Raw genomic sequence first — 26,210 nt, forward strand, 5'->3', positions numbered from 1 at the left:
TAGCAACCAAAATTTGGGGCTCAATTGTGGTCATGAGTTCTTTTTCTTTCCTGGTGAAATAGTGGTTATTTTGAACTGGTGACGGAAAAGGAGGAAGTGAGGGCCAATATTTTTTATCTCCTGTATCCATGCAATATAAAGGCATTATTGCAGGTGCGTCATTTGTCTGGATAAAAAGAACAGCTTGAGAGGAACAGAGATAGGTAGGTAGGTAGGTAGATAGGTAAAGACAGATAATGATTGATAGATAGATAGATTGATAGATAGATAGATAGATAGATAGATAGATAGATAGATAGATGATTGATAGATAGATAGATAGATAGATAGATAGATAGATAGATAGATAGATAGATAGATAGATAGATAGATAGATAGATAGATGGAAGGAAAGAAGTTCCATCTACTGAATCCATTTTTCAGGGTGGGAAATATTCTTTGAAATTTTGCAATGAATCCAAATGGACCCCAAAATACCTTTGATATTTACAGGCTGAACACCATTCACAATCTTTAATATGTCAACATTATAGAAAAATTAGCTGCTATAGTCCATCATCTTACATCCAGAAAGGATCCTGAGATCAATTAAATTTCCCCAAAGAGTCTATCCTTCCTTCCCTCTCTCTCTCTCTCTCTCTCTCTCTCTCTCTCTCTCTCTCTCTCTCTCTCTCTCTCTCTCTCTCTCACACACACACACACACACACACACACACACACACTCTCACACACACACACACACACACCTGATCTGGGCACATAGATGGTGGCGGTGGTGGTAGAGCTTGCTTTAGCTCTCCGCCATTCCAGGAACTGCACTACACCAGGGAGTTCTGCGTGAATGCACCCGGAAACAGTGGTGGTTGGGGGAAAGCTTGCCTTGGCTCTCTGCCATCCCAGAACTATGCCACACTGGGGAGTTCTCCTGCATGGATGCACCTGAGAGCAGCAGCTGTAGTGGCGGCGGCAGAGCACACCCTGCCTTTGGGGGCCGTTCTCCAAGATGAATCAACCACAATGGGGATTTTTTTGCAGATGCTCCCATGCTCAGTGGCAGGAAGACTTGGTGCCTGTTCCTTCAATTGGTGGGCCCTTCAAGCAGGAACCGAATCGGCCATGGGGCAGGCAGGGGCTTCTGATGACCTTCCACCCCGGCAGCTGCCACGTCACATTGCAGGCGCCCAGGGAAGCCTCGATCCCCATCTTCCTGCCGCCTCCAGCCCCCACCTCTGCTGGGCAGCCGCTCCTTCGCATCCCATTGCTCCTTTCTCCTGGAAACCCTTCCTGGCTGGGAGCGACCTTCTGGCCCAGAGAGTTCAGTGGCGATGGGGAAATGGAGGCTTCTTTGCCAACCTCCCAGCTGGCAAAACAGACATTTTCACAGCGGCGGCTGAAGCACAATCCTAGCTCTCCCTTTCCCAAGCAGGTCCCATTGCTGCTGGAGCCGCTTCTTGCCATTGCCACAGCACAGGATTCAGCAAAGGCGGCTCCAGCAGCAATGGGGCATGTTTGGGGAAGGGAGAGCCAGAACTGACTGCCTGGGATTGTGCTTTAGCTGCTGGTGGAAAATGTTTGTTTTGCCAGATGGGAGGCTGGCAAAGAAGCCTCCATTTCTCCGTTGCCACCAAACGGTCCATGTCCTATCCCTATGGATTGACACTGCAGGAGGGAAGGAAAGAAGCCACTGTTCGGAAGAACCTTCCCTCCTCCTCCAGAGAGCCCATGCCGGGAGACAGGAAAGAGACGGGCTGGTTTGAAAGTGGGCGAGCGGGTGGTTTGGGGCCAGTGCCTCCTTTGCTCATTTGGGCAGGTGGAGAAAGGAGGCGTGTGATAAAGCACACCCATCACGAAGGGCGAAAAGAAGCACCTTGGCTATCGCGCAGCTCTTCTTTCTTTGCCCACCCGAACAAGCGAAAGAGGCACTGCCGCCTGCCCACCCGTGTTCAGCCTGGGTGCCTGCAAGGGGATACGTGTTCAAACCAGACTGCCTCCTCTCTCCCCACATGGGCACTCTGAAGAGAGAGGGAAGTCTCTCCCAAGCCCTGCTTCCCTTACCTCGCTGTGCAGTTCCGGGACTGCGGGATATTCTTTTTTTCGCCAGTATGGGTCATAGCCTCAACCCCTGCCTTCCTGTCGCCTCCAGTCTAGCCCTGCACAATCTCCCCACCACCCCACCAACCTGAGGGCACTCCCAGCTGCAATTTGCATTCTGCTAGCGATCCTTCCTCGCTGCGCCCCCAGAATGGTCATATGGCAGTGGTTCATGGGCTGCTGACCCAGGGCCCGCCCGGATGCCCAGAGAGGAAGGATCGGCAAGAGAAAGCCAACTGCTGCCGGCAATGGGGCACAAAGGAGCACCCCCTCAGCAGCTGCCGTATCCCCTTGCAGGCACCCAGGCTGACCTCAATGTCCTGCCTCCCTGCCGCCTCCAGCTCCGCGCAACCTCCCCATCAACCCAATGGCCTCGGAACACTCTGGTGGATGGCCACTCCTTTGCATCCTGTTGCCGGCTGTAGCCATATCTGTGCAGGTGCTGCATCCCCAGAGCAGTCACATGGCAGTGCACGTCGGCTGCTGAACATCCCAGGGCCCACCAGGTTGCTTCTGCAGTAGGCAGGCAAACAGGCAGCATTGCCCCCCCTCCCCAGCCACCTGCAGCTCGGAGCCTCAGCTGGGCGGGCAAATCAAGTGGGTGAGGGGGCAAGCATGGTGTGGACAGGTGGGGCGGGCAAGCGAGGGGCAACCAGGCAGGCAGAGGGGAGCGAGCTGGGTAGCAGACCAGTGGAGGGAGCATTCTGGTACGGGGCCTCCAGAAGTTCAGATATGGGAAGGCACGCTAAATTCCACCAACCGGAATGCTCGTACCAATACGTACCAGCTGAAACCCAGCCCTGTTGCCACGCTCACATTTAGACTCGATTCCAACACTTTAGTTGCACAGCCAAAGGAATAGGATATGGGAAACTGGGAAGGCCACAATATTTAATTTTATGTCACTAACCAAAAATCCAAAAGGACAAATATTGAATATTATTGAATATATTGAATATAGAATATTATTATTACCTTAACCAATTAATATAAATAATAATATTCTGCACTAAACAGTGTTACTTTTTCCTCTTTTTAGCGATTTAACTCTTTGATAACAAAACCAATTGTGATAGATATTACTTACAAAACAGTTCTGTAATCTTGGAAGCTAGATCAGTTTTAAGAGCACAGAATTGTATTACAGTTGCTTAGATAATTAGAGTAACTACTACTTTTGGTTCAATAATTGTATATAGGATAGCAACATTATAGAAATCAATCACCCATCAAAATAAAAACAAACTAGTTTACATAAAGTTATATTTTATTTTCCTTTACTCCAGCATTTTCAACCTCCAAATATGAACTATTTAATATAGTGTTTTCCTGAGCTATCTGAACTGGGATTGCTTTTTAAAATTAATATAGAAATAAAAAATAATAATTACAAGATTTTTTAAGTAATAAGTACATTTTCTACTAAAACGTTGACTTCAAGTATCACCTTGTCCTTTTCTATATACTTGCAATACACTGCTTATCTCAGATACCTATGTGTAACTAGTCTATAGTTTCCAGTATTCCCTTTTCAAACAATGAAACAACATTAGCTATTTTCCAATCATCATCATCTATTAAACCTATATGCTATGTAACTTTAAATATTTTTTGCATATGCCAAGAGATGTAGTTACACTTAAACAATTCCGTTCAAAGTTACAGTGTTCAAAGTGATCATTTAAAGTTGCAATGGCACTGAAAAAAGTGACATGACCAATTTTCACACTTATGACCGTTGCAACCTCCCCATGGTCATGTGATTCAAATTCAGATGCTTGGCAACTGATTCATATTTATGATGGTTGCAGTATCCTGGGGTCATGTGTTCACCTTTTGTGATCTCATTATAAGCAAAGTTAATGGCGAAGCCAAATGATGAAGTTTACTTAACAACTGCAATGATTCACTTAATAATCATGGCATGAAAACTCGTAAAATGGGGAAAAATACACTTAACAAATTTCTTACTTAGCAACATAAATTTTGGGCTCAGTTGTGGTCATAAATAGAGGACTACCTGTACTATTGACTCGCAAGCTAGATAGTATTGTACGCTTTGACTTTCAATACAGATTTTTTAAAATATCCCCTACGTTTCTATCCCATATGTGAACTGGTCTATGTTTACATTAATGAATATACAACTGTTGAAACAATAGTTTCCAAAGAATGAATGTTAAGTGTTGTGTGAAATTGGAAGGGGTTGTCAAGAGTTATACCACTAAGTTTTAGGCCCAGTACAGCCCAATGTATTGATAAATGATTTCAATGAGTGATTAGAAAATAAGATTATCACATCTGCAGATGACATGACTGTTAAAAGAACAAACTTCAGAGAACTAGATTTAAGAAACTCTACAGCAATAAGCAGTAAACAGCAACATTAATTTCAACAAGAGATAAATGTAAGTTTGTATTTGATAGGAAAATTCTAAAGGCAAGGGGATCAGGTAGCAGTACTTCCAAAAAGGAACCCATTTCCCTTCTGGATCATCAGCAAACAAGATGATGCAGCTACAAAAATAGTGCGCTTCAACAAGAGCATGAGATACATTTTGCATGAAGAACAAAACACAGCTAGACAGTATATTCAAGTATCTGAAGGGCTTTTTACAGAAGATGGGCAGACTTGTTCAAGACAGATAAAATAAGAAATAATAGACTTAAATTATAAGTAATTACATTTTGGTGGACAGTACAGAGAAACAGAAATAGCTGTTTCATAATGGAATTGACTATTTCAGGAGCAACATTATGGAAATCTAGATTCTGATAAAAAAAAATACAGTATTATACAATGCTAACAGCATTTTAGAATATCTACTTTGAAAAAGCAACATTGTTTGGAAAGCTTTCATGTGAGTTTCTATATGGCATCTATTATTTTATGTTTCTATTGCTTTGTTGTATGGTTTTACTATCATTATTTGTTAAAATCTGTTTGTTTTGTAGAGTTGTGGAAATTTTAAATTGCTCTATTTATAGTTTACACAAGCATCGCAGAATGACAGGATGGAAATATATTAAACAAACCAACGAATGTGGAGAAGGGAAAAGCATTGATATTTTCTTCCTTCGGGGGAAGGTAAGTACATTTAGAAACTTTATAACCTCATTCTTTCTTTTCTGTATTATGATATAAAACACAAACCATTTTTACAGTTGCTTCTTAATTTCTAAAAATTAAGTAATGATTTTTTAAAAATTCAACTGTAACTGAACTACCTTATTCAGAATCCAATCTTCTACTTTGTTAAAAAAACTGAATTCACTTATCAAACTTTTATCTCTTAATCTACATACTGTAAAAACCTAAACCTAAAACCTATATACTATAAAAATCATGCAATATTTTTCAATGTATTTTTATTAAGCTGTATAATCAGAACATATTTAATCACCAGATTCCAAAATCTTCATATATTTTCTTATCAAGCAAAAATCTAGAAGTAGTTTCCAGGTAAAAAGTCAAATTATCACTTTTAATAAAAGCCGTCAATTTTGCCATCGTAGCCAACAATTAATTTCATACAATATTGTTCAATGATTAGCAAATACATAATTATCAGCATGTTAGTTGTGAGATTTTTCAAAACATATCACTTGTCAGCAGAATTTTTTTAAGAATATTATTACATTTCAAAAAATATAGGTTAAACTATAAAATTACAATAAAAGAGGGAAGGGGAAAAACAATGAGGAAAACTGAAACCACAATTTGATGGATAACTTTTATTAAAATAAGGGATCTTATTCATATATACAATAATTGCTGCAAGACAGGCAAAGAGCGAGGTGGCTATACAAACTATCACAATGGAAGGAAGGATTGTGAAATTAATGTAGTTGGCTGAGATGGAAACAGGGACTGCTTTGATTAAAGGTGATAATTTAACTTTCTACATAGAAACAACTTTTAGACTTTGACTTCATAAAGAAAAAATGATGTTTTGATTTTGGAATCTGATAATATGTTCTGATTCTCCAGCTTAATAGACATACTTTTTATCTTAGATTGTTGTGTATTTGTTTAATCTGAAAATAGAGGATGTTTTGTTTTGGTGTGGAAATATCTAGTAATATGTGTTACTTTTTTTGGAAGTGTTAAAATGATGCATTTGTAGGTTATATATTTTATTCAGATCATGATATACAGTGTTGCTGTTATTATTTGTATATGTCTCTATATTTACTTTTATATCTTTATTTTGTTAAACTAAACAAGAATATTTTATTATATATTTGTATGTGTATTGAAGAGTTTGAAGTAACTTTTCTATTTTTATTATTCTTTTTGTCAGCAGAAATTGTGCAATTACAACATTACTTTTGATATCTTGTGAAGAAATAGAATCAAAAATTACACAAATAGAGAAAAGTAACATACCTGTCGAACAAAACTGTTTGAGGTAGTGTCAGAAGATGTACTGCCATCTGAGCCTTTAAATCTGTTTTTCCTTCTTGCACCTTTGCCATAAGACTGTTAAAAGAAAAAATTAATTGGTATCATTTTATTTGGCATTAAGATTGAATATACTCTGTACACTTTAATCATGAATACTTATTTTGTTTATGCATTCAAGTTTAATTTAATAAAAATATTTTAACTTTGCATATATTCAATATTTTTAAAAAAGCAAAAAGCATAATTTTTGCATTATTTAATGGAATCTTGTATATAAGATTTTCTAACTAATAATTATTAACAAAAAGCACAGCTACATTGAAAAACTATCAAATTTGCATATGCCGTATCATGTTTTAACAAGAAGTACAGGGTTATGCAGAATTCAGAAATAGAATTTCAAGAAATTCCTTCTTTATTGTTAGACAAATACAGCAAATGCCTTTTACTTCTGCATGAGAAATTATCTATTTTACCATTATCTGAAGCCATGGTTTGTTTGTTTATTCATTATTATATAAACCAATTAGCTATACTGGGGGGAAAAAACACCTGTATTTTTAATTTGGTTTCTATTTAACAGGGTAGTCCTTTTTTGTATTTACTTGTTTTTCTATATACAAACATAAAATGGATACAATGTTGTAAATGCCATTATTGCATTCTCTCATATTTCACATTTTTTCAGGTATAGGTTTGCTAAGATGTATTGTAACAGTGATCCTAAATTATTTTCCGACCATACACACACGATAGATAGATGATAGGATAGATAGATAGATGATAGATAGATAGATAGATAGATAGATAGATAGATAGATAGATAGATAGATAATATAGATAGATAGATAGATAGATAGATAGATAGATAGATAGATAGATAGATAGATAGATAGATAGATATAGATATAGATATAGATATAGATATAGATATAGATATAGATAAAACGTTGCCAAGACAATCTCAATCTTACACGGGAAAAGACCCGAATACAACAAGACCAGCATGCATTTTCTCTTTACAATTTACTTTAACATTATTTTCTCTTCATCACCTCTTTTTTAGACCTCACTATAATTACATTAGTCTGAAAACCAATCAGAATGATGACTAAAGTAATGTTTCCACATTTCACTCTTATCTATTAGATAGAAAGCAACATTTTAAGGTGCTCTAATATGACAATAAAATCCAATTAAGGTTCAAACCTGTTTCCTATAAGTAATGGGTTATCAGATTAAATGCATAACTTTGGCAAAGTTTTTGGCTTGTGAATTTCATCAAGGAGCCTTTCTTTAGGGATTTTCAAATATTGCAATAATATAATCCTCAAGAATAATCAATAAATGTCTGGGGCTGTCATTCTATGAATAACAATAATTTATTTGGGATTAGGATTGATAAACAAACTCTTTTCTTGAGACTTCCCTATGAAGATAAACATATTTCATTTTATATGACATAGTAGTTTCTCTAGAACAAGCAATAGTTGAAAAAAAGTATTGCTTATTGTAAATTATTTTTCTTTGCAGGTTCCTATTTGTTGGCAGATCAGCTTTAAAATAAACAATAATCCTTCACAAATTGTTCATGCCCCTCACAAGGATTGTGACCCCAACTTTAGAAGCCTTGCTCTATATAATTCAGACATTGGGAATTTCATCCTTCTGCATTAAGGAAATACGTAAACATTTGGGAGAAATTTAATTATTTTTGTGCTTTCCACTGCCATATCTACCTTGCTTCCTAAGCAGTAATATAGACATTCTGTTATATTGTTTTTTATTATAATTTATCACACACTATTATATGTGGCTCATATCAGGTTTTCTTTAATTTTAATTCTTTAATTTTAATTTTGCATTTAAATCCACAATTACAAAATAAAACTCCACCTAAACCCATAATTAATCTGTAATTTAAAATAATATACATGTTTCCATTATACTGTTCTATTTGGGGAAAGTTGTAGCTCAACAATAAGGCTCATGATTTGCATACAAAAGATTTTAGATCTAATCTAAAGTATATTCAGCTAAAACATAGTTGCTTATACAGTCCTTGGCATGTTCATACAAGGATTCTACTCTCTATGAAGCTGTAAAGAGTTTCACATTTCTGTAAGACCCCAACGCTGACTGAATTTGGCATCTGAACTGATGTACTGAGAGCTAAACCACATACCTAAGAATCTTTCTTATTATACAATGAAACTTTCCAGGTCTAATGAACATTCTGTCTCTTTATAAAAGAATCTAATGTCTCTCCTCTCATTTTCAGTGCGCTTCAGACAGCTTTGCAGGTTCTAAGGGAATGCTGTCTTGATTAGCAAAGAAGAAAACTAATATACAACGTGACAGGCTGCTTCAAGGTGAAAACACCTTATAATGAGCTCCAGTTCCTCCAGCTCAGAATGTATTTTGTAAGAAGTTATACTGTTCTTCAAGGAAGCTCATCCCATGGTTATAGTAATTGGGAAATGTGCCTGGGTGCAAAACTGATGATGCTAATGCTAATTCTATAAGTCTTTATTAGATTTTTTAATACAAAGGGAATGATAGCTTATTAGCTAGATGGCTTCATCAACATCTGATTTTCTTTCTTTTTTTCATAATGAAAACATGAAGAGGACAAGTTAAAATGGAAATAGAACAGAGGGTGTTATTTTGCAGCTAAACCATACTTGAAAGGTAGCACTAGAAACATACTTTGTTTTCTTTTTGTATGAAATATTTGTTGCTCCAGAACTAGCAATATTTGAGAACATACTGTTGGATAAAATATTTTACTTAGCAGGCTCCTATTTGTTGGCTAGAGGCAGAACTCTACTCATGCTTCCAGGATGTTCTCAATATTCTGAAGTCTGGTAAAAGAAAGGTAGTGGGAAGTTAGCCAATTGACAGGTCCATTTCAAACTGTTTTTGAGACATGGTGAGAGGAAAGGGCATGTGTAAGTGCCTCATGAAGAGCTACCGTCTGTCAGAGGAAACAATGATGTGTCAGCAACAGGGCTATACTCCTAATAGACAGCAATAATTCAACCTTGAACAAGTAATTCAAAAGAGCACTGAAAGTACCATTTTATAATGCTATGTGAATTCCTCTGTATCACTTGCTTATGCAGATCAATTTCTTCTTGCTGAGGGTTCTTTAAATCCAGCTCTATGAATGGAATCCTATTCCAGTTTTCTTTCATACTTGTATTGATTTCCATTAGCAAAATCAGGAAATAATTCCTCTCATTTCTGCAGTTCCCCAGATTCTCCAGCCTCTCTCTCTCTCATTCCCTCCAATTCCAGTAGCATTAAAGAATCTTTAAAAAAGAAAGAGTCTAGGAAAACTACATTGTGATATGTTATTATTACAAGTTTCCTAAATTACTAAGAAGTATCCTTTGAAATAGATCTCAAAAGTGCTAAGGAAACTAGTATTAATATTAAAACTTTATTCTAAGCAAACCAGGCATATGCACTGGAAAACGAAGTGTGTATATTATATGCCCTTCCAGTTACCCAATATATTCTTCCAGCTATTCTAGGACTGAATTGACATAAGCCATGATTTAACCAGTTTATTGAACTATAATTGGCTATATAAAACACACTAAGTACTAAATCATGTTTTCCAAATCATGAGTCAATTCATATAAGGCAAAAATTAACCAAACCATATTATGGTTTTATAAAATGCATGAACCAAATGTACTTTCAGACTTGGTTCTGAAAATATGTATCTTGGAAAAAAATATTGTATGCCTAAGCAAGTGATGTATATGTAGTTCAAAAAAGTGCAAATCTATGCATATTTAAATCATGATTTGTTGAACAAGCTGCAATACATGGCTCACATATCTTAAGTTAAAATCAAACCAAGCTTCATTTCATGTATTCATAGAAAAACATTTTTTCTTGAATTTTAGCAGATAATGATAAAAACACCAGGCTTTTTGTGGGGAAGAGGGGAATCCAATTGTACTTAAAGCATTAAAGCAATTTATTTTTATTCAATATGTTTCAAGGTTCTGTACAATAATTATAACAATTATACAATTATATAATGCAACAGTCTGCAGGACTGTATAAATAACAATGCAATTTATATGAAATGAATGGATTTTTTTAAAAAAAGTTAGTTGCTCACTGGTAATTTCATTTAAAGGATTCCAGAAAGAGGGGAAAACAGGACCCAAATGGTATACATAATTTTTCAAGAAATAGGAATTAAAAAGGCATGACAATATGTAAACGTTCAAAAGGTTACTTAAACCAGAAAATGGTTTAAGACTAAACTTGGTATCAACAAGAAATACATATAAGGGACAAATTAAAGGACTACATCTATTTAAAAAAAAATAAGTCCAAACCTCAAATTCTAAAATCATTAGGACTATAATTATGCAAAAATGAAAATGAATAAGGATAAGAATCTATGTGTGACAGGGTGCATAATGAATGAAAGCAATTTTTTAAAAGGACATTGCTCATTTGGTGACATATCACAATCAACTTGTAAAATATATGAGTTAAAAAAGAAACATTACGGCTGACACTAATTATGTAAAAGGAGAGGTGAGGAAGAGATGGCAGACAGCACTAACAAAACAGTATGAAAATAGTCTGCAATATACAGCTACATATTTTCTGACTCATAAAAATATAAAAATCTGCATTACAATAAAGGAAATTCAGAGCTAATTTATAGAATGGCATAAACAACAAGTGACACAGAATATTTGTTAAGTCTGAAAGCCTTCTATGAAAACAAGGTCTTCCTTTCCTTATCACATTTTATGATACATCCAGAAAACTGGATATTTTCATTCAGAAAAGAATGTAAATATCTTCTCAAAACTCAAAGTGGATGCAAAGAAAATATGTGCATCCAGCAAAACTCTTCAGTGAAACTGGACACAAGTACTTTTTTGTTATTTTTAGGTCAGGATTTAAAAATGGTACAGAAATTCAAAGCAGTCACTAAATGAATAGTCAAAGAGATTCAGAACTCTTTTACCCCCCTAAAAACTATTTTCAAAGGGAATTATTTTACTTATGTGGCAAAAGGCACTTGGAAATATGCAAAGCAGGTCAAGACCTAAAAACAACCACAAGTATTCAGTAGACTCCCTGTCCTTATGCAAAAACTTTTAAAATCAATGACAGCATATAAATATTATTAAAAATTACAGAATGTCAAACCCCTTTAACTTTCCATTCCCATACATATAAAGATTTAGCTCACATGCAGCATTCTGGACAGAACTTAGAAACAAAATTTATAATTTATATACAGGTAATTCTCAACTTATGATCACAATTGGTATCAAAATTTATATTAAGCAAGACAGTTCTAAAATTAACTTTGCATCATTTTATGACCTTTCTTACCATAGTTGTTAAGTAAATCACTGCAGTTATTAAGTTGGTAACAAGGTTGCTAAGTGAATGTGGCTTTCCCATTGACGTTGCTTGTCAGAAGGTCGCCTACCTTCTGACCGCAGGACATTGCAACCCACATCAATATAAACTAGTTGCCAAGCATCTAAATTTTGATCACATGACCACAGGAATGCTATAACATTAGTGTGAAAAACGGTCATGTCACTTTTTCAGTGCCATTGTAACTTTGAACAACTGTTATAAGTTCAGGACTATCTGTACCATATATTTTTAGCTTAACAACAATTACATATTTGTCTTCTACATCCTATTGTAAAGGAACTGATTAATGGAGCAGCTACAGAACATAGCTAATCAAAGTTGATACCAAAACTAAAGCACAATTAGTACTTGCTACTTGGGACTACTTGGAAATTTTAGGCTGCACTGTGTAATTGAAAAACATTGCAGCAAGGAACAATAGCAACCATTTTCATGCAGTTGCCAAAACAATTCACAGATGTGGTTATAAATTCAAGGGTATTTTTTCTCTTGGCATATGGTAAGGATGTTATCTTTTAAGACAATTTGAAAGCTGACTAAGTTAATTATGGTTAATACTTGCAGGGAAAGCCACCTGAAAATTCCAGATCTATTTAAAAGAAAGTTTAAAAAGTGGCAGTCTAGTTCCTTGATGAGATTAAAAAATAAAACAGGCTATATGAATGCAATCGCCCCAGCATAGCTTCAATTGTGTCAAACCCTATTGGCCAAAATTTGGCTGTAATTCTCCAACATTCAATTTTGCAAACCTACTAAGTTCAAGCTCTGAAGAATTTCCTCAGGCACTCAACATACTATGACTACATAAGCATTAGTATTGCAAATTAGCTTGAAGCTATAGTAAACCTCTGACTGCCCTGTCAGTATGAAATTGTAATTCTTATACCCATAGTAATTTAAACCTGTTGCTGCTGCTGCTGCCTTCCTGTCCCATATTTCTAAAGTTGCTCTATACTTTATAGCCTTGAAACTGTACAGTTGTTGCTTCTATCCTAAGTGGTATTAATGCTATCTCTGATCAATGTTACTTTATAAGATTAATGAGATTCAGTGTTTAATATAGATCATTGATCAGTTGCTGGCATTATGTACTATCCAAGTGACCCGCAATAGTCACAGACTGCAATTAAATTCAAGTATTATTTTCTCCTCTCTGCTTTCAAAAGGTTTATCTAGGACTACTTTTAGAAATGCAGAAAAGCTGTTCAGAAATTTCAAAACAAATAGATAAATTAATCATAAATTAGATAGATAGAAGTAGATTTTCAGATATTGCTGAACAACTGTCAGCATCCCTCACTGTTGTCTACATTTCTTGAGCGCCAACTACAACTTAGAGATATACAATCTACAATCAGTAATTAATTGTCATTTTCTATGACAATTTCTGTCATTAAAATTAGCAAGGTCCATAACCATTTATGTCATTGTGGAAAACTATTTTTTCATTCCTGAGGGGAAAAAATCAGTTTCTTATCAGTTATTTAAACATCACAGAATTACTTTGAAGTAATGGAATGAAAATGCTTTTCAGTTTCAGTAAAAGCACAATGTTCTTCAGCAAAAATGTAAGTGATAAATGAGACAGATTGTGTAATGAACTGATTTATTGTCAAGTTTCCCTTATAGCTTTTCTGATTGCTGGTGGGCATCCATTCACTTGGCCACCTCATGACAGATGGGGTAACTTTGTCAGTTTCATGGAGAACAAACAATAATTTGTGTAATAAGAATTATCAAAACTTTAGAAAATTATTTACAAAGCATTCTATTGACAATGCCTTGTAATCTGATCCTAATTGAAAAGGAAAAAAAAGCAATTCTATTCATCAACTGCATAAGTTTTATTTAACTTTAAGTCTAGCAGGAAAAAGTTCACCTATGAAAAAACTGATCAAATAATACAAGGAAGAAATTGTAATTTAATATTTTATATTCATCTTTTCTATTCATATCAGAACACTTTAGAGAAAAATAAACTATAGGTACAGAGATAGATAGATAGATAGATAGATAGATAGATAGATAGATAGATAGATAGATGATAGATAGATAGATAGATAGATGCATGCATGCATGCATGCATACATACATACATACACACACAAACACACAAACACACCACACACAAACAAAATTATAGGAAAAGTTAACATACTAAATAAAAGCACAGTAAATCTTGCTTGAGCAAAAGATACATTGTAACTGTAATCCCATTTATTACACACAAAAGGATGTAACTATTTATAAATGAGCTTACTCTGCTAGAAAAATAAGTACAGCCAGAGTAGTTTGATGGAAATGCTCAGCATTTTAATCATTTATTAGTGAAACAAAATGTTCTTTCAGAAGACCTCTTAGCTGCATTATTAGAACTACCTTACTTATGGTCATATATTACATAATTTTAAATCTGAGAAGAGTTTGTTGAGGTTTGGGATACTTTATTTTTGCAACGGTAAGTATATAGTAAGTTATTAATTTCCACTAAAATATGTAGTGTGTTAAAAGTTAATCACAGAATAGAGTAAGAACACTTCATGTACAAGATAAACTAATGTACTATCATGAAACATTGTAATATTTAAAATATAATTAAAATATGCAGATGAAAATTAAATGGAACTTATTAGCATGAACTATGTTTTTGCAAATTTGACCATGCAGTTGGTAAGAAATACTTAGAAATTTGCACACATGTAGCTCCCTTTCCAAGAGAAATAATAGGTAAGGAAATAAAAAAGGAATCTGAAAGCACATAGATTTCTCTTGCATACATTTATCTTACTTCAAGTTCAAAAAGGATACACTTTCCTGTCAAATGCAGAGTTGCCCAATCACTGAATAAAAGAGCAATTAAAGCACTGGGTGTCATCATACTGCATAGAAAGCAGCAGGTAGCAAATTGCTAGAGCATGACAAACAATGGAGTTACTAAGTAAGACATTCATGGCAACACATTTCTATATGAATACTTTCTAAGGATGGATCTAATTATCCAGCTGTGTATTTTCGTACTTCCCATTAAAATTTTGCACAATTACAAAGAATTAGAGAAGCTTTGTCCTTACATTACTTTTTGAAAATAAAAAAACACATCCACTTGTCTCTTTCTGTGTAACAGATAGTTTAAGGAATTGATAATTTCTAGTATCTATGTTGAACACATTACAAATCTTATCAGCTAATGTCCAAAAATTGTGTTTAATTGAAAAAGTAATATACATGCTACAGCTCTTTCCAGCATGTACTCATATGGAAAAGCATGTGTTTTCTTGGTGTAGTACATAAAACAGTTGCCCATTTCCATCAGTTTGGTAGATTTGGATCTTTTGAACTATATGCATTTCACTAAAACAAAAACTTGCTTTTAAGTTAATATGACAGGGTCTGAGCAAGTCTAAGTTCTCTTACATATCTAAAGGCAAACATTATTTAAGAAAATGCAAATCATCCTGGCCTAATCCATAAATATATGCATGTATTTTATTTCTCAACAGTGATTACTGTACAACTTTGCACAAAGGTAAAAAATAGAAATTTTGTCTTTGACAGAACATTCCAACATGCCAGTCATCACCTGGTTTTCAAATCAAGAATGTGTGAAATTAAAAAAAAAAGTAGTATCCTCTCAGAATCCTCTCAGAATCTGGGAAAGTTATTGTTTCTTTACTGCCACTTGAATACATTCTTCTAAGCAATCTGGGATTTGTGTTCATGAGTCTATTTATTACCAAGTCTTGTTAGCAAAGAATGCCAGAATTAAAAAGCCAAGAATCTTGCAACAAGATTAAAGAATATATTATCGCATATTGTAATTCTTGCAGCTACTTAACATTACACTTCAATGCTGTGAACTACTATACACATTGGGACTTATTCCCAATATGGTATTCCTGTTAGATTTCAACCCAAAGCTCTAACAGACTTATTTGTTCAACAACTCGACAAGACTGTGGCTCTATAATGTAACAAATACTAAAATCACAGCTATCTCTGACATTGGCATACTGGTCAGAGTTGTTTAAATATCCTTGAGATCATCCTTGAAAACACCTTGGAACTAATGTCAAAATAACTTTGCTATTATTTCTATTTCTACACTTAGCCTTTTTAGAAACAGAGTTAGATTTTTTTTAAATTGTGTAACCTAGCCCCAAGTTATTTCTCAGTACTATTTTGTCCCACCCAACTTAATAACAATAATTCTGAGAAAGGATGTTATGTTCAGAAGCTATAAAAGAGCATTTGGGATAAACTTTTACTTATGTCTCACCGGGTGTGGTCAATTGGTCAATAACTTGCAGCTCTAGCTAGATAATTACCTCTAAGTTAGTTGGAGGTTGGAAAATGATAGGAAGATATTAAACATTTCCAGAGACTGAAGGCTGAAAGCACCTATGAAGTCAGCAGTGAAATGCACTAATGCAGATAACAGATTCACTTTAAAAAATATATGCAAGGAGAGTCTTGTTTTTGTTGCAGAACATTGAAACGGTCTTTAGAAATGGCAAGATTAGCCACATATGACTGTCAGATGATGATTTCTTTACCCAGTTCATCACTGGATAAATAACATTTGGTCAGGTTCACCCAACACATTATAATTGGTTGGCAAACAGCCACGTCTGGATTCGCACAACCTGCCCAACCCACAATCCAGGAATGTACCTTGTGGCTTTGTGTAACCTGTACCCGAACAATTCGTCTCGCCTTAGCAAACAGAACCAAGGCTTGGTCAAGTGGCCTAAGGTGGTGGGTTCGCCCAACACGAGGGGGTGGTTACTTTGCGGTGGCTCCGTGTTTCGCGGCAATTCGGCCACCTCCACGCACGTGCTAGCGGCTCCTCGTGGGTGCCCCTCGCCGTGGCTTTCCCACGCTCCCAAGTCGTACCTGCAGTGCCGTAACGAGCGCCGGGGGATTCTCCAGGAAGTCCATCTGCATCTCTTGCGCCGCCGCCGCTACTTCTGTGACAGGAGGCGATTTGGATAGGTCACTTTGGACCATTGGAGAAAGGAAGGGATCTATTCCAAGAAGAAGCGCTTCTGTGAAGCAATTGCAAAGGATTCCCCGCCACCCCCACTCCCGAGGTTGTTGCCGATTCTCCTGCTCCTCGAGGAAAGCTTTGCTAATCCCTCAGGGTCGGGCCATTTTGAAATGTTTCATTTGCTTCGCCTCCTTTAGGCTGACCGACGGAGGAGACGGCGAAGGAAAGGAGAGGGCGGTGGTTACAAAAAGGGAGAGGGAGGGGAGAGGAAAGGCTCTGGGTTGTCGTCCAGCGGCCCCGCCTCGCCCTAAAGCCTAAAAGAAGCGCGGCTCCAGCTTGGAAGAACTGCTACTACGGCTGAGGGGGAGGAGACAGGGAGGCGCCTGAGGGAAGCAGAAAGGGACAACCGAGACCCTTTTCTCTGTTACACATACACACACACACACATACACACACCGCCTCCCCCTCCCCCCATACACACACACCCAAGCAATAGAGTGGGAATGAAGCAGCGCTTCGAGGGTAGCCCTGAATTGACGGCTTGGCGGTTTTCTTTCTAAAATAAAGTTAGGCGAGGAGCCGCGACCAGCATCTTTCCTTCTTGGCTTGCCGCAGGGGCCTAAATAGGCAGGGGTAAACCGCTCAAGAGGCCTGCCTGGAGGTCTACTCGTGGAGCCTCCCCTTCGATTCCTTGTCGAGGGGGCGTGTGTAGACTTGGGGAAGACCGCAGCGGTTCTTGCCGCCGCCCCCGCTGGCCTTTTTTGGGCGCTGTTGGGAGGATGGAACCCACCCGATGCGAGGAGAGACCCAGTGATGGGGGGGGGGTTGCTTTCACTTAAAAAGAACAGTTTGGGGGCAGATTTTGATCGATTTTGACCTGAAGCGCGATGTCTGAATTCATGTTATTGCACAAAGCTGATGAAATGACCCGAACACCTCATACGTTGTATGAACAATCTGTAGGGTAGCCAAAGGATGTGTTTTCACTTATTTTCCACGTTTGCACCATTAAGGCTGGTCTCTCAGCAGAACGTAGAGCATTAAATTTTAGGTAGCCTCCCCAAAATTGAAGACTTCCATAATACACCAGAGATGGTATTCAGCAGATTCTGACCAGTTCTGGAGAACCGGTAACAGAAATTTTGAATAATTTGGAGGACAGGTAAATACCACCTCTGATTGGGGTCCTGCTCCCATCTATTTTACAGTGGAATTGAGGGAGGGGTTACGCATTGGTTTTGTCACAGCCTGATTGGTCCATAGACTGAGGGAAATTTCTTTAATATTCCTGTTTTCCCATTGGCTTCCAGTTTCCTCTCAGTCTTTTGGTCTAAGCACTGCTTTGGCTCTTAGGTAGGAAAATATAAATTCTTAAATTGACTAGATCTTTTAAATTACTAATTGATTCGCTTGATTGCATATTTTAAAATTCCAAATTAAACTAGCTGCAGCTCCAGGGGCAGTCCTTTCTGCTTCGCGCGTCTTAGGAGAACCCCTTGGGATACAATCCTCCTAATCCGCAGTCCACGAGTCCAGTTCTGATTCCCGGGCCAGCGGAGGTGACGGGTTTCAAGCGCAGCGTTCGGGAGCTTTGCTGCGAGCCGCGTTTAATTTATACGGAACGCAGAGAGTCGCGTGCGCCGCCCTCCACTAGTTAGGTTACTGCCTTTGCTGCGCCGTTCCAAGTAAAAGGGACCGCGGAAATCGGGAAGCGAGCCACAGTCTTTTAAAAACACAGCTCCGGCCGCGCTATTACCCGGGCAGCGTGATTGAAGGTTCTTGCGGCCACTTGAGAGCTCTGACAGCCATTTGCAGACCCCGGCAGCCAGTTTAAAGACTCTGGTGGCCATTTTGTGGGCACCTCGTGCAAGGACTGCTAAGGCACTGCACGATCGCCGTGGCCTCCTGCATCGTGATCGAACCCATCAGGCCATCAGCCGGTTCATCAACCACAAGCTCCCGCAGGCCCAGGCACCAGTGGAAACTACAGGGACCTTTGGCTGTAGACAAGTGAGTGCTGCAATGACAACTAGACCCGAGCCCACTCAGGCCCTACCAGAGGCCACTATTGAAGGCACAGACAACCAGGCTGACAGACCCAGAACTAGGGCCGTGGCCTCCAAGCCTATGGCAGGTCAGCGCCCATCTAGAGCCGCCACAAGGAATGAACTTAGAAGGCAGAAGGCTATAGAAAAGACCATAGCCAGGACAGAAAAGCAGCCCCAAGCCAGCAGGTCAAGATCTCCTATCAGGCCCTCATCCAACCATTCAGGATCCTCTCCCCCAGAGGCTTCAGTCCTTCTTCGCCTTCAGTCTCCCCTTCTATATCCCATAGATTCTCCGAGCAAGGAATGTCCCCTTCTCCCTCTATGTCACCAAGAGCAGTCAGGGTGGAGGAGGCGGACCCCTTGGAGGGATCTTCCAGGGCATTCCACTCCAGAAATATCTGCAGGATAAAATTGCTCAAATCCGGAAGGATTGGGTCCCTTTCAGTGGTCTAGTGGAGACGTCCACGGCGAGTCTTGAGAGACCAGTCTGGGAGGAGTTTGACTTGGTTGCCATCGAGGATTTGGACAGAATGCGTGGACGACTGCGACCTACCACATGTTTACTGGACCCGTGCCCCTCCTGGCTTGTACTGGCATCCTGGGAGGTTACACGTGACTGGCTCCTGGGCCTAGTGAACGCTTCGTTGGGTGAGGGGTCTCTTCCGGCCGCCTTGAAAGAGGCGGTGGTGAGACCTTTGCTCAAGAAGCCTTCCCTGGACCCTACGGAGCTGGCCAATTATCGTCCTGTCTCCAACCTTCCCTTTTTGGCGAAGGTTGTAGAGAGTGTGGTGGCTTATCAGTTTCCACGACATCTGGAGGAAAATGATTATCTAGACCCGCGCCAGTCCGGCTTTCGCCCCGGGCACAGCACAGAGACGGCCTTGGTCGCGTTGGTGGATGATCTCTGGAGGGCCAGAGATAGGGGTTGTTCCTCTATCCTGGTCCTATTAGATCTCTCGGCAGCTTTTGATACCATCGACCATGGTATCCTGTTGCACCGACTGGAGGGGTTGGGGGTTCGGGGCACCGTTTTGTGGTGGTTCGGCTCCTACCTTTCCGGCCGGACGCAACGTGTGTTGGCAGGGGAGCAGAGGTCGACCCCAAGCCCCCTTACTTGTGGGGTGCCACAGGGGTCGGTCCTCTCGCCACTCCTGTTCAACACATATATGAAGCCGCTGGGTGAGATCATTCGTGGTTTCGGGGTGGGATATCATCTGTACGCTGATGATACTCAGCTGTACATTTCCACCCCGAACCACCCCAACGAGGCCGTCGAAGTGATGTCCCGGTGTGTGGAAGCCGTACGGGTCTGGATGGATGACAACCGACTCAAGCTCAACCCCTCCAAGACGGAGTGGCTGTGGGTTCCGGCCCCCGGGTTCAACCAGTTACTTCCATCTCTGGCCATCGGGGGCGTACAACTGGCCCCCGTGGAGCGGGCGCGCAATTTGGGCGTCCTCCTGGATGCCCGGCTGTCCATGGATGACCATGTGACAGCCGTGGCAAGGGGGGCGTTCCACCAGGTTCGCCTGGTGCGCCAATTGCGCCCCCTATTGGACCGGGATGCCTTACGCACAGTCACTCATGCGCTGGTGACGTCTCGCCTCGACTACTGCAACGCTCTCTACATGGGGCTTCCCTTGAAATGCACTCAGAGACTACAGTTGGTCCAGAATGCGGCCGCGCGGGTGATTATGGGGAGTACAAGGTACTCCCATGTGACACCTCTCCTGCACGAGCTGCACTGGCTTCCTGTGGTCTATCGGGTGCATTTCAAGGTTTTGATAACGATCTTTAAAGCGCTCCATGGCACAGGACCTAGCTACTTGCGGGATCGTATCCTGCCCCATACATCCCTGCGACCAATTCGCTCGCACAGAGAGGGACTTCTTCAGGTGCCGTCCACCAGACAGTGTCGGGGGGCGGCGCCTAGGAGCAGAGCCTTCTCTGTGGCAGGCCCAGCCCTGTGGAATGACCTCCCCCCGGATATCAGGACTACCTCCGACCTCCGCTCCTTCCGTTTATTTATTTATTTATTTCTTGGATTTCTAGACCGCCCCCTCTCCCAAAAAGGGACTCGTGCAAAGCTCAAGACCCACCTTTTCCAAGTAGCTGGCCTGGCTCAACCATAGTTTGATCATATCGCTCCTGACGGGTTTTTAATTTTGTAATTTTTACTTAGGGGATTTTAAATTGCAGTCTTAATTCTATTTCCATTTATCTGTCTACGTCCTCCACGTATACGTCTATGTTTATGTGTATGTACTGTCTATATTTGTATTTTATGTGTTTTTATTGTACGCCGCCCCGAGTCCTTCTGGAGAGGGTGCGGCTAACAAATAAAATATTACTATTATTATTATTATTATTATTATTATTATTATTATTATTATTATTATTATTATTATTATTATTATTATTATTATTAATTATTATTCCTCTGTAGGGTTAGCCCCATAGGATCCTCCTTTATCAGGCCCATTGCAGGACCTGGATCTCCTGCCCGAAAGTATTAGGAGACTCATTTCCTCGGCCATCTCACGAGGCATCGCCAGCATGGCCCAGAGAGACAGGGTTTCTCAGACTGGCAGACCCCCAGGGGGACACATGCAACAACATCCCAGATCCCCTTCCCCCTCTATGGTCAGCGAAGGCTCCATTCTGGGGGAGAACAACCACTATGACATGGGCCTTTCAGAGGATGAGGATTCAGTTCCTCCAGATCCCCCCGCCTTTCCGGGGCTGTTTCCACCAGCCATGTTTAAACCTCTGTTGCACAAGGCCAGAAAAACCACTAAGATTGGAACCGGGGATCTGATGGTTCCTCAACTTGAGACCCCAACCTGGCCATGTTTTCTAACACTGCGACGAACAAGGAAGAAATTCCTGCTCCTCCCCTGTTCCTAGAGGTAGTAAAAAACCAATGGCTCATCCTTCTACCTTCTCTAATCCGGGCAGCAGGGATCACTGCTTCTACAACGTAGAGCAGGTGTTTGCTCAGGCCCTGCAATTACTAACTATCGACACCCCAGTGGCAGCCCTGATCACCTCCTCTCTCGTATGCCGCTGATAAGATGAAGCCGGAGGACAAGCGGGCAGAACTTACCTTACGTAAGAATTCTAACGCCTCCACCTAGGCGATCAAGTCAGCAGTGGCAGCCTCTTACTTTAACCGCATGACCGTCATGTGGCTCAGGCAAGTCTAGGATCGCATACTGATCCAGGATGAGCACCTGCATCAAGATATAACAAAGATTATAGCCGCCACTTAATTTTCTGCCGACACAACCCTGGATGCTGTTAAATTTGCCTCCAGCGCCCTAGCCATGTCATCCTCCATCGCGGGGGCGGGGGGGAAGGTTCCCTCTCCCTTTCTCACCTTCCCCTCATTTCTCACCTTCCCCTCTCTACATGGGGCTCCCTTTGAGATGCACCCGAAGGCTGCAGCTGGTTCAGAATGCGTCCGCGCGGGCAGTCTCGGCAGTCTCTGGCTATTCCCACGTAACACCTCTCCTGCGCGGGCTACACTGGCTGCCTGTGGCTTTTCGGGTGTGTTTCAAGGTGTTGACCATCATTTTTAAGGCGCTCCATGGCACAGGACCTAGTTATTTGCGGGATCGTATCCTGCCCCATACATCCCTTCTGCCGATTTGCTCACACAGAGAGGGACTCCTCCGGGTGCCGTCCACTAGGCTGTGCCAGCGGGCGACGCCTAGGGGAAGGGCCTTCTCTGTGATGGGCCCGACCCTCTGGAATGACCTTCCCCCCGACATTAGAATGACTACGGATCTTCGCTCCTTCCGTCAGAAACTTAAAACCCATCTATTCCAGCTAGCCGGCTTGGCCTAATTCCATCTTCCCACCGCAGTTTTATTTCTAAATTTTTAGGATTGGTTTTAGGGTCTGTTTTTAATGTTTTTAATTTTTATAAATTCGTACAGGGGTTGTTTAATTTGATTTTTAGCTATGTATATGATTGTTTGTATGTTTTTTAAATTTATTCCTGTACACCGCCCCGAGTCCCTCCGCGGAGAGGGGGCGGTCTAGAAATTTAATAAATTAAATTAATTAATTAAAATTAAAAAACCTTCTAAAGGGAGCAGCTAATCTCAGGCCTCCTCCCTTACATAGATTCCCAACCTGGGACCTGCCTCTTGTCCTTAATGCCCTAACTTTGACCCCGTTTGAGCCCCTCCGTATGGTTTCCCTTCATTTACTTTCCATCAAGGTGGCATTCCTGATCGCAGTTACATCAGCCAGGAGTATTTCGGAACTGGGCGCCCTGTCATCCAGGGACGACCTCTGTCAATTCCACTAGGATAGGGTGATCCTTTGACTGGACCCCACCTTTCTCCCGAAGGTGAACACTCTATTCCACAGGGCGCAGGAAATAATTTTCCCAATTTTTGCCCCACTCCCTCACCCGACAGAAAGCGCCTCTGGCACCATCTGGATGTCCACCGTGCTTACACATCTACCTCAGGCGGACGGCGGGTGTCCGCAGGTCAGAGGCTCTCTTTGTCTCCTTTCAGCCAGGTTCCCTTGGAGCCAGGGTGTCCTTGGCCACCATCGGCCGGTGGCTACGTCAGGCCATAGTCATGGCCTATGTAGCATCTGTTCAGGCCGCCCATCAAGGATTACAGCCCATTCCACCCGAAGTGCCACTACCACTGCAGCGTGGGCCACTAGGGCCCCTTTCGAGGACATTTGCTGAGCGGCCGCTTGGGCATCCCCGACTCCCTTTATCCATCACTACCGACTTGACGCATTTGCCTCAGCAGAAGCGTCCTTTGGATGTAGAGTCCTACAGCGGGTGGCAGCTGTCCCTCCCCTGGGGACCTAGACCCCCCCTGGGACTAAGCTTGGGTATGTCCCATGTGTAACCCCTCCCTTGATTCCACTGGAAGAAGAATGTTGGTCTTACCTGAACGTTTCTTTTCAGTGGAATAGAGGGAGGGGGTTATGACCCTCCCTAGTTAGTATAAAGAGTTAATATAGATAGAGGCCAGGGGGAGGTCCGGGAGGTCCTTTGGTCTTGTGTTTTTTGGCACAGGTGTAGTCCGTCAACATCGAGGAAACTGGGAGCCAATGGAAAAGCAGGAATATTAAATAAATTTTCCTCAGTCTATGGACCAATCAGGCTGTGACAAATTCCACGCGTAACCAAGTTGCTTCCCAAGTCCCAGCTGATAGGGAATGGGGATTTTGCAGTAACATGCCCACCAAGCTATGCCATGCCCACAGAACCAGTAGTAAAAAAAATTGAATCCCACCAGTGGAACACACAATATGAATATAAAATCTGATGATCTTTTCTTGTTGCTTTAAAAAAAATTCTATAATTTTGGAAAACACCTACAAATTCAGTTATGCGGTAATAAATAACCACTAACTAGATACTGAAAGTCACAAAAAGGAACCATAGAAGCTGATAATATAGGTAGTCCTCAACGTAGGATGACAATTGGGACCATAATTTCCATTGTAAGTAAGTAATTAAGTGAGTTGTGTCAATTTTATGACCTTTTTGCCATAGTTAAGTGAATCATTGAGGTTGTTAGGTAGATCACATAGTCGTTAGGTAAAGCCTCCTTCTCAAATTGACTTTTCTTGTTGGGAGCCACCTAGGAAAGTCACAAGTAGCAATCATAATCTCCAGATACTGCAGTTGCCATAAATACATGCTGGTTGCCAAGTGCTTACATTTTGATCATGGGAATGCTGCAATGGTTGTAAGTGTGAGGACCAGTTATATCACTTTTAATGAGGTTGTAACTGAATGGTCATTAAATTAATGGTTGTAAGTTAATAATTCTCTATTACTGAAATAAAAGAAAGTACTGATAGGAATTAGTGAGTCGTGTGAATATTGGCTTATCAAATTTGTACTTGGAAAGGCAGTAACAATGCACTTGGTGTGCCAGGAACCAACTCAAGGGTTAAAAGGTTGCCATATGATAACAATGGGAGAACAATGTCTTAGAAAAGAAAAAAAATATTCAGAGCTGAAAGTGTTTAAAAATAAAGTTCAAAAATTTGAAGAAGAAGAAGAAGAAAAAAAGACTCCCCTTTTTAAAATTACAAGATAAACCAAACCACAGCAAACACCAGAATATGAGTTTGCCTAGAACACCAGGTAGTGTTGCACTGAGCACAAAACAACATAGAACAATTATAATGAACCTGATAAAATGTGGGGCTAAAATGTGATAGGTAAATTCAGTGTGTTATATATTCCAACAAGATTGATTACTTGATACTCCATGTTGTATAAGCCCAACAACTGAGTTAAAATTATGATAGACTGAACTGTAGTATAATTCCCTTAACCATGACTTACTATACTGCGTGAATGCAGCCTGCCTGATGCTCTTACCTAAGGTTGCTTTCTATCTCTGAGCTCCTGTCTCTTTGACATATTTATTTAATTATTTATTTAAAAATACATGTCCACGCATCCTAAAATCAGGAATCTGAGCAAAATTTACAACATGGTGAAGAGTTAGCCTCCTGATTTGTTACATTAGCCATGCACTTTCAACAGAGCGTCTATAGTATCTGAAGCATTGCAGGACAAAAAGAATGTATTTTTCTTATGAAGATTGTCAAATGAATATAATGGTGGAAGTTGTAAATGTTGTAAGCAAAATCCACAATCTTCCCAGCTCCAGCTGACCATGAAGGATTGCCGTGAGGTTATGGCATATATTTTCATACTAGTAGAATTATTAATAATTCAATTTTCAACGGAAGCCACTTAATATTCCTTTTTCTACCCAAAGTTCATAATTGGTGGGATTGGTCCAAAATAGAATCTTGTCTATGGTCTGCCAACTATGTTCACAGAACATACAAACTAGCCCTTATTTGTTAAACTTAGAGTGATTAGTTTATGAATCAATGTGTCAGATGGAGCCAGAAAATTGAGTAAACCAAGTTAATAATGAGGTAATATATTATGTGAACATACCACAAAGGATGAGTAAACAGCTGTCTCTTGCTCATTCATTCTATCTCAGTAGTCAAGCACATTTTTCTTGTGTGGCCTGAAGAAAGCACAAGGAGTAAATGGAGATGCAAGGTTATGAACTAATGGAGAGACAGCAATCGATAAAGAGCCAAGAGATTTATGTACATCCATCCCAAAGGTGCTTTTCCAAAAGGCAACTGGACTTCCTAGATTTTTTTTCTTGAAATTGTTCTGCTTCCTATTCAAAAAGCTTCTTCAGTTCTAACC

General features: G+C 40.1%; 1 protein-coding gene across 1 annotated transcript in view; it reads right to left on the reverse strand.

Moving 5' to 3' along the window:
* Nucleotides 1-17,261, reverse strand: part of CACNB2 (calcium voltage-gated channel auxiliary subunit beta 2) — a 183,552-nt gene extending 166,291 nt beyond the window's left edge. Inside the window, exons 1-2 of the mRNA XM_081933426.1 lie at nucleotides 16,832-17,261; nucleotides 6,482-6,574 (exon numbers count right to left, since the gene is read on the reverse strand). Coding sequence (XP_081789552.1) covers nucleotides 6,482-6,574; nucleotides 16,832-16,945 — 207 coding nt within the window. The 5' untranslated portion in view covers nucleotides 16,946-17,261. The remainder of the gene's footprint in view (nucleotides 1-6,481; nucleotides 6,575-16,831) is intronic.
* Between the last annotated feature and the right edge of the window lie 8,949 nt (nucleotides 17,262-26,210).

This window comes from Natrix helvetica (assembly GCF_964273705.1).
Source record: "Natrix helvetica genome assembly, chromosome: Z".
In the NCBI taxonomy this organism is placed as follows: domain Eukaryota; kingdom Metazoa; phylum Chordata; class Lepidosauria; order Squamata; family Natricidae; genus Natrix; species Natrix helvetica.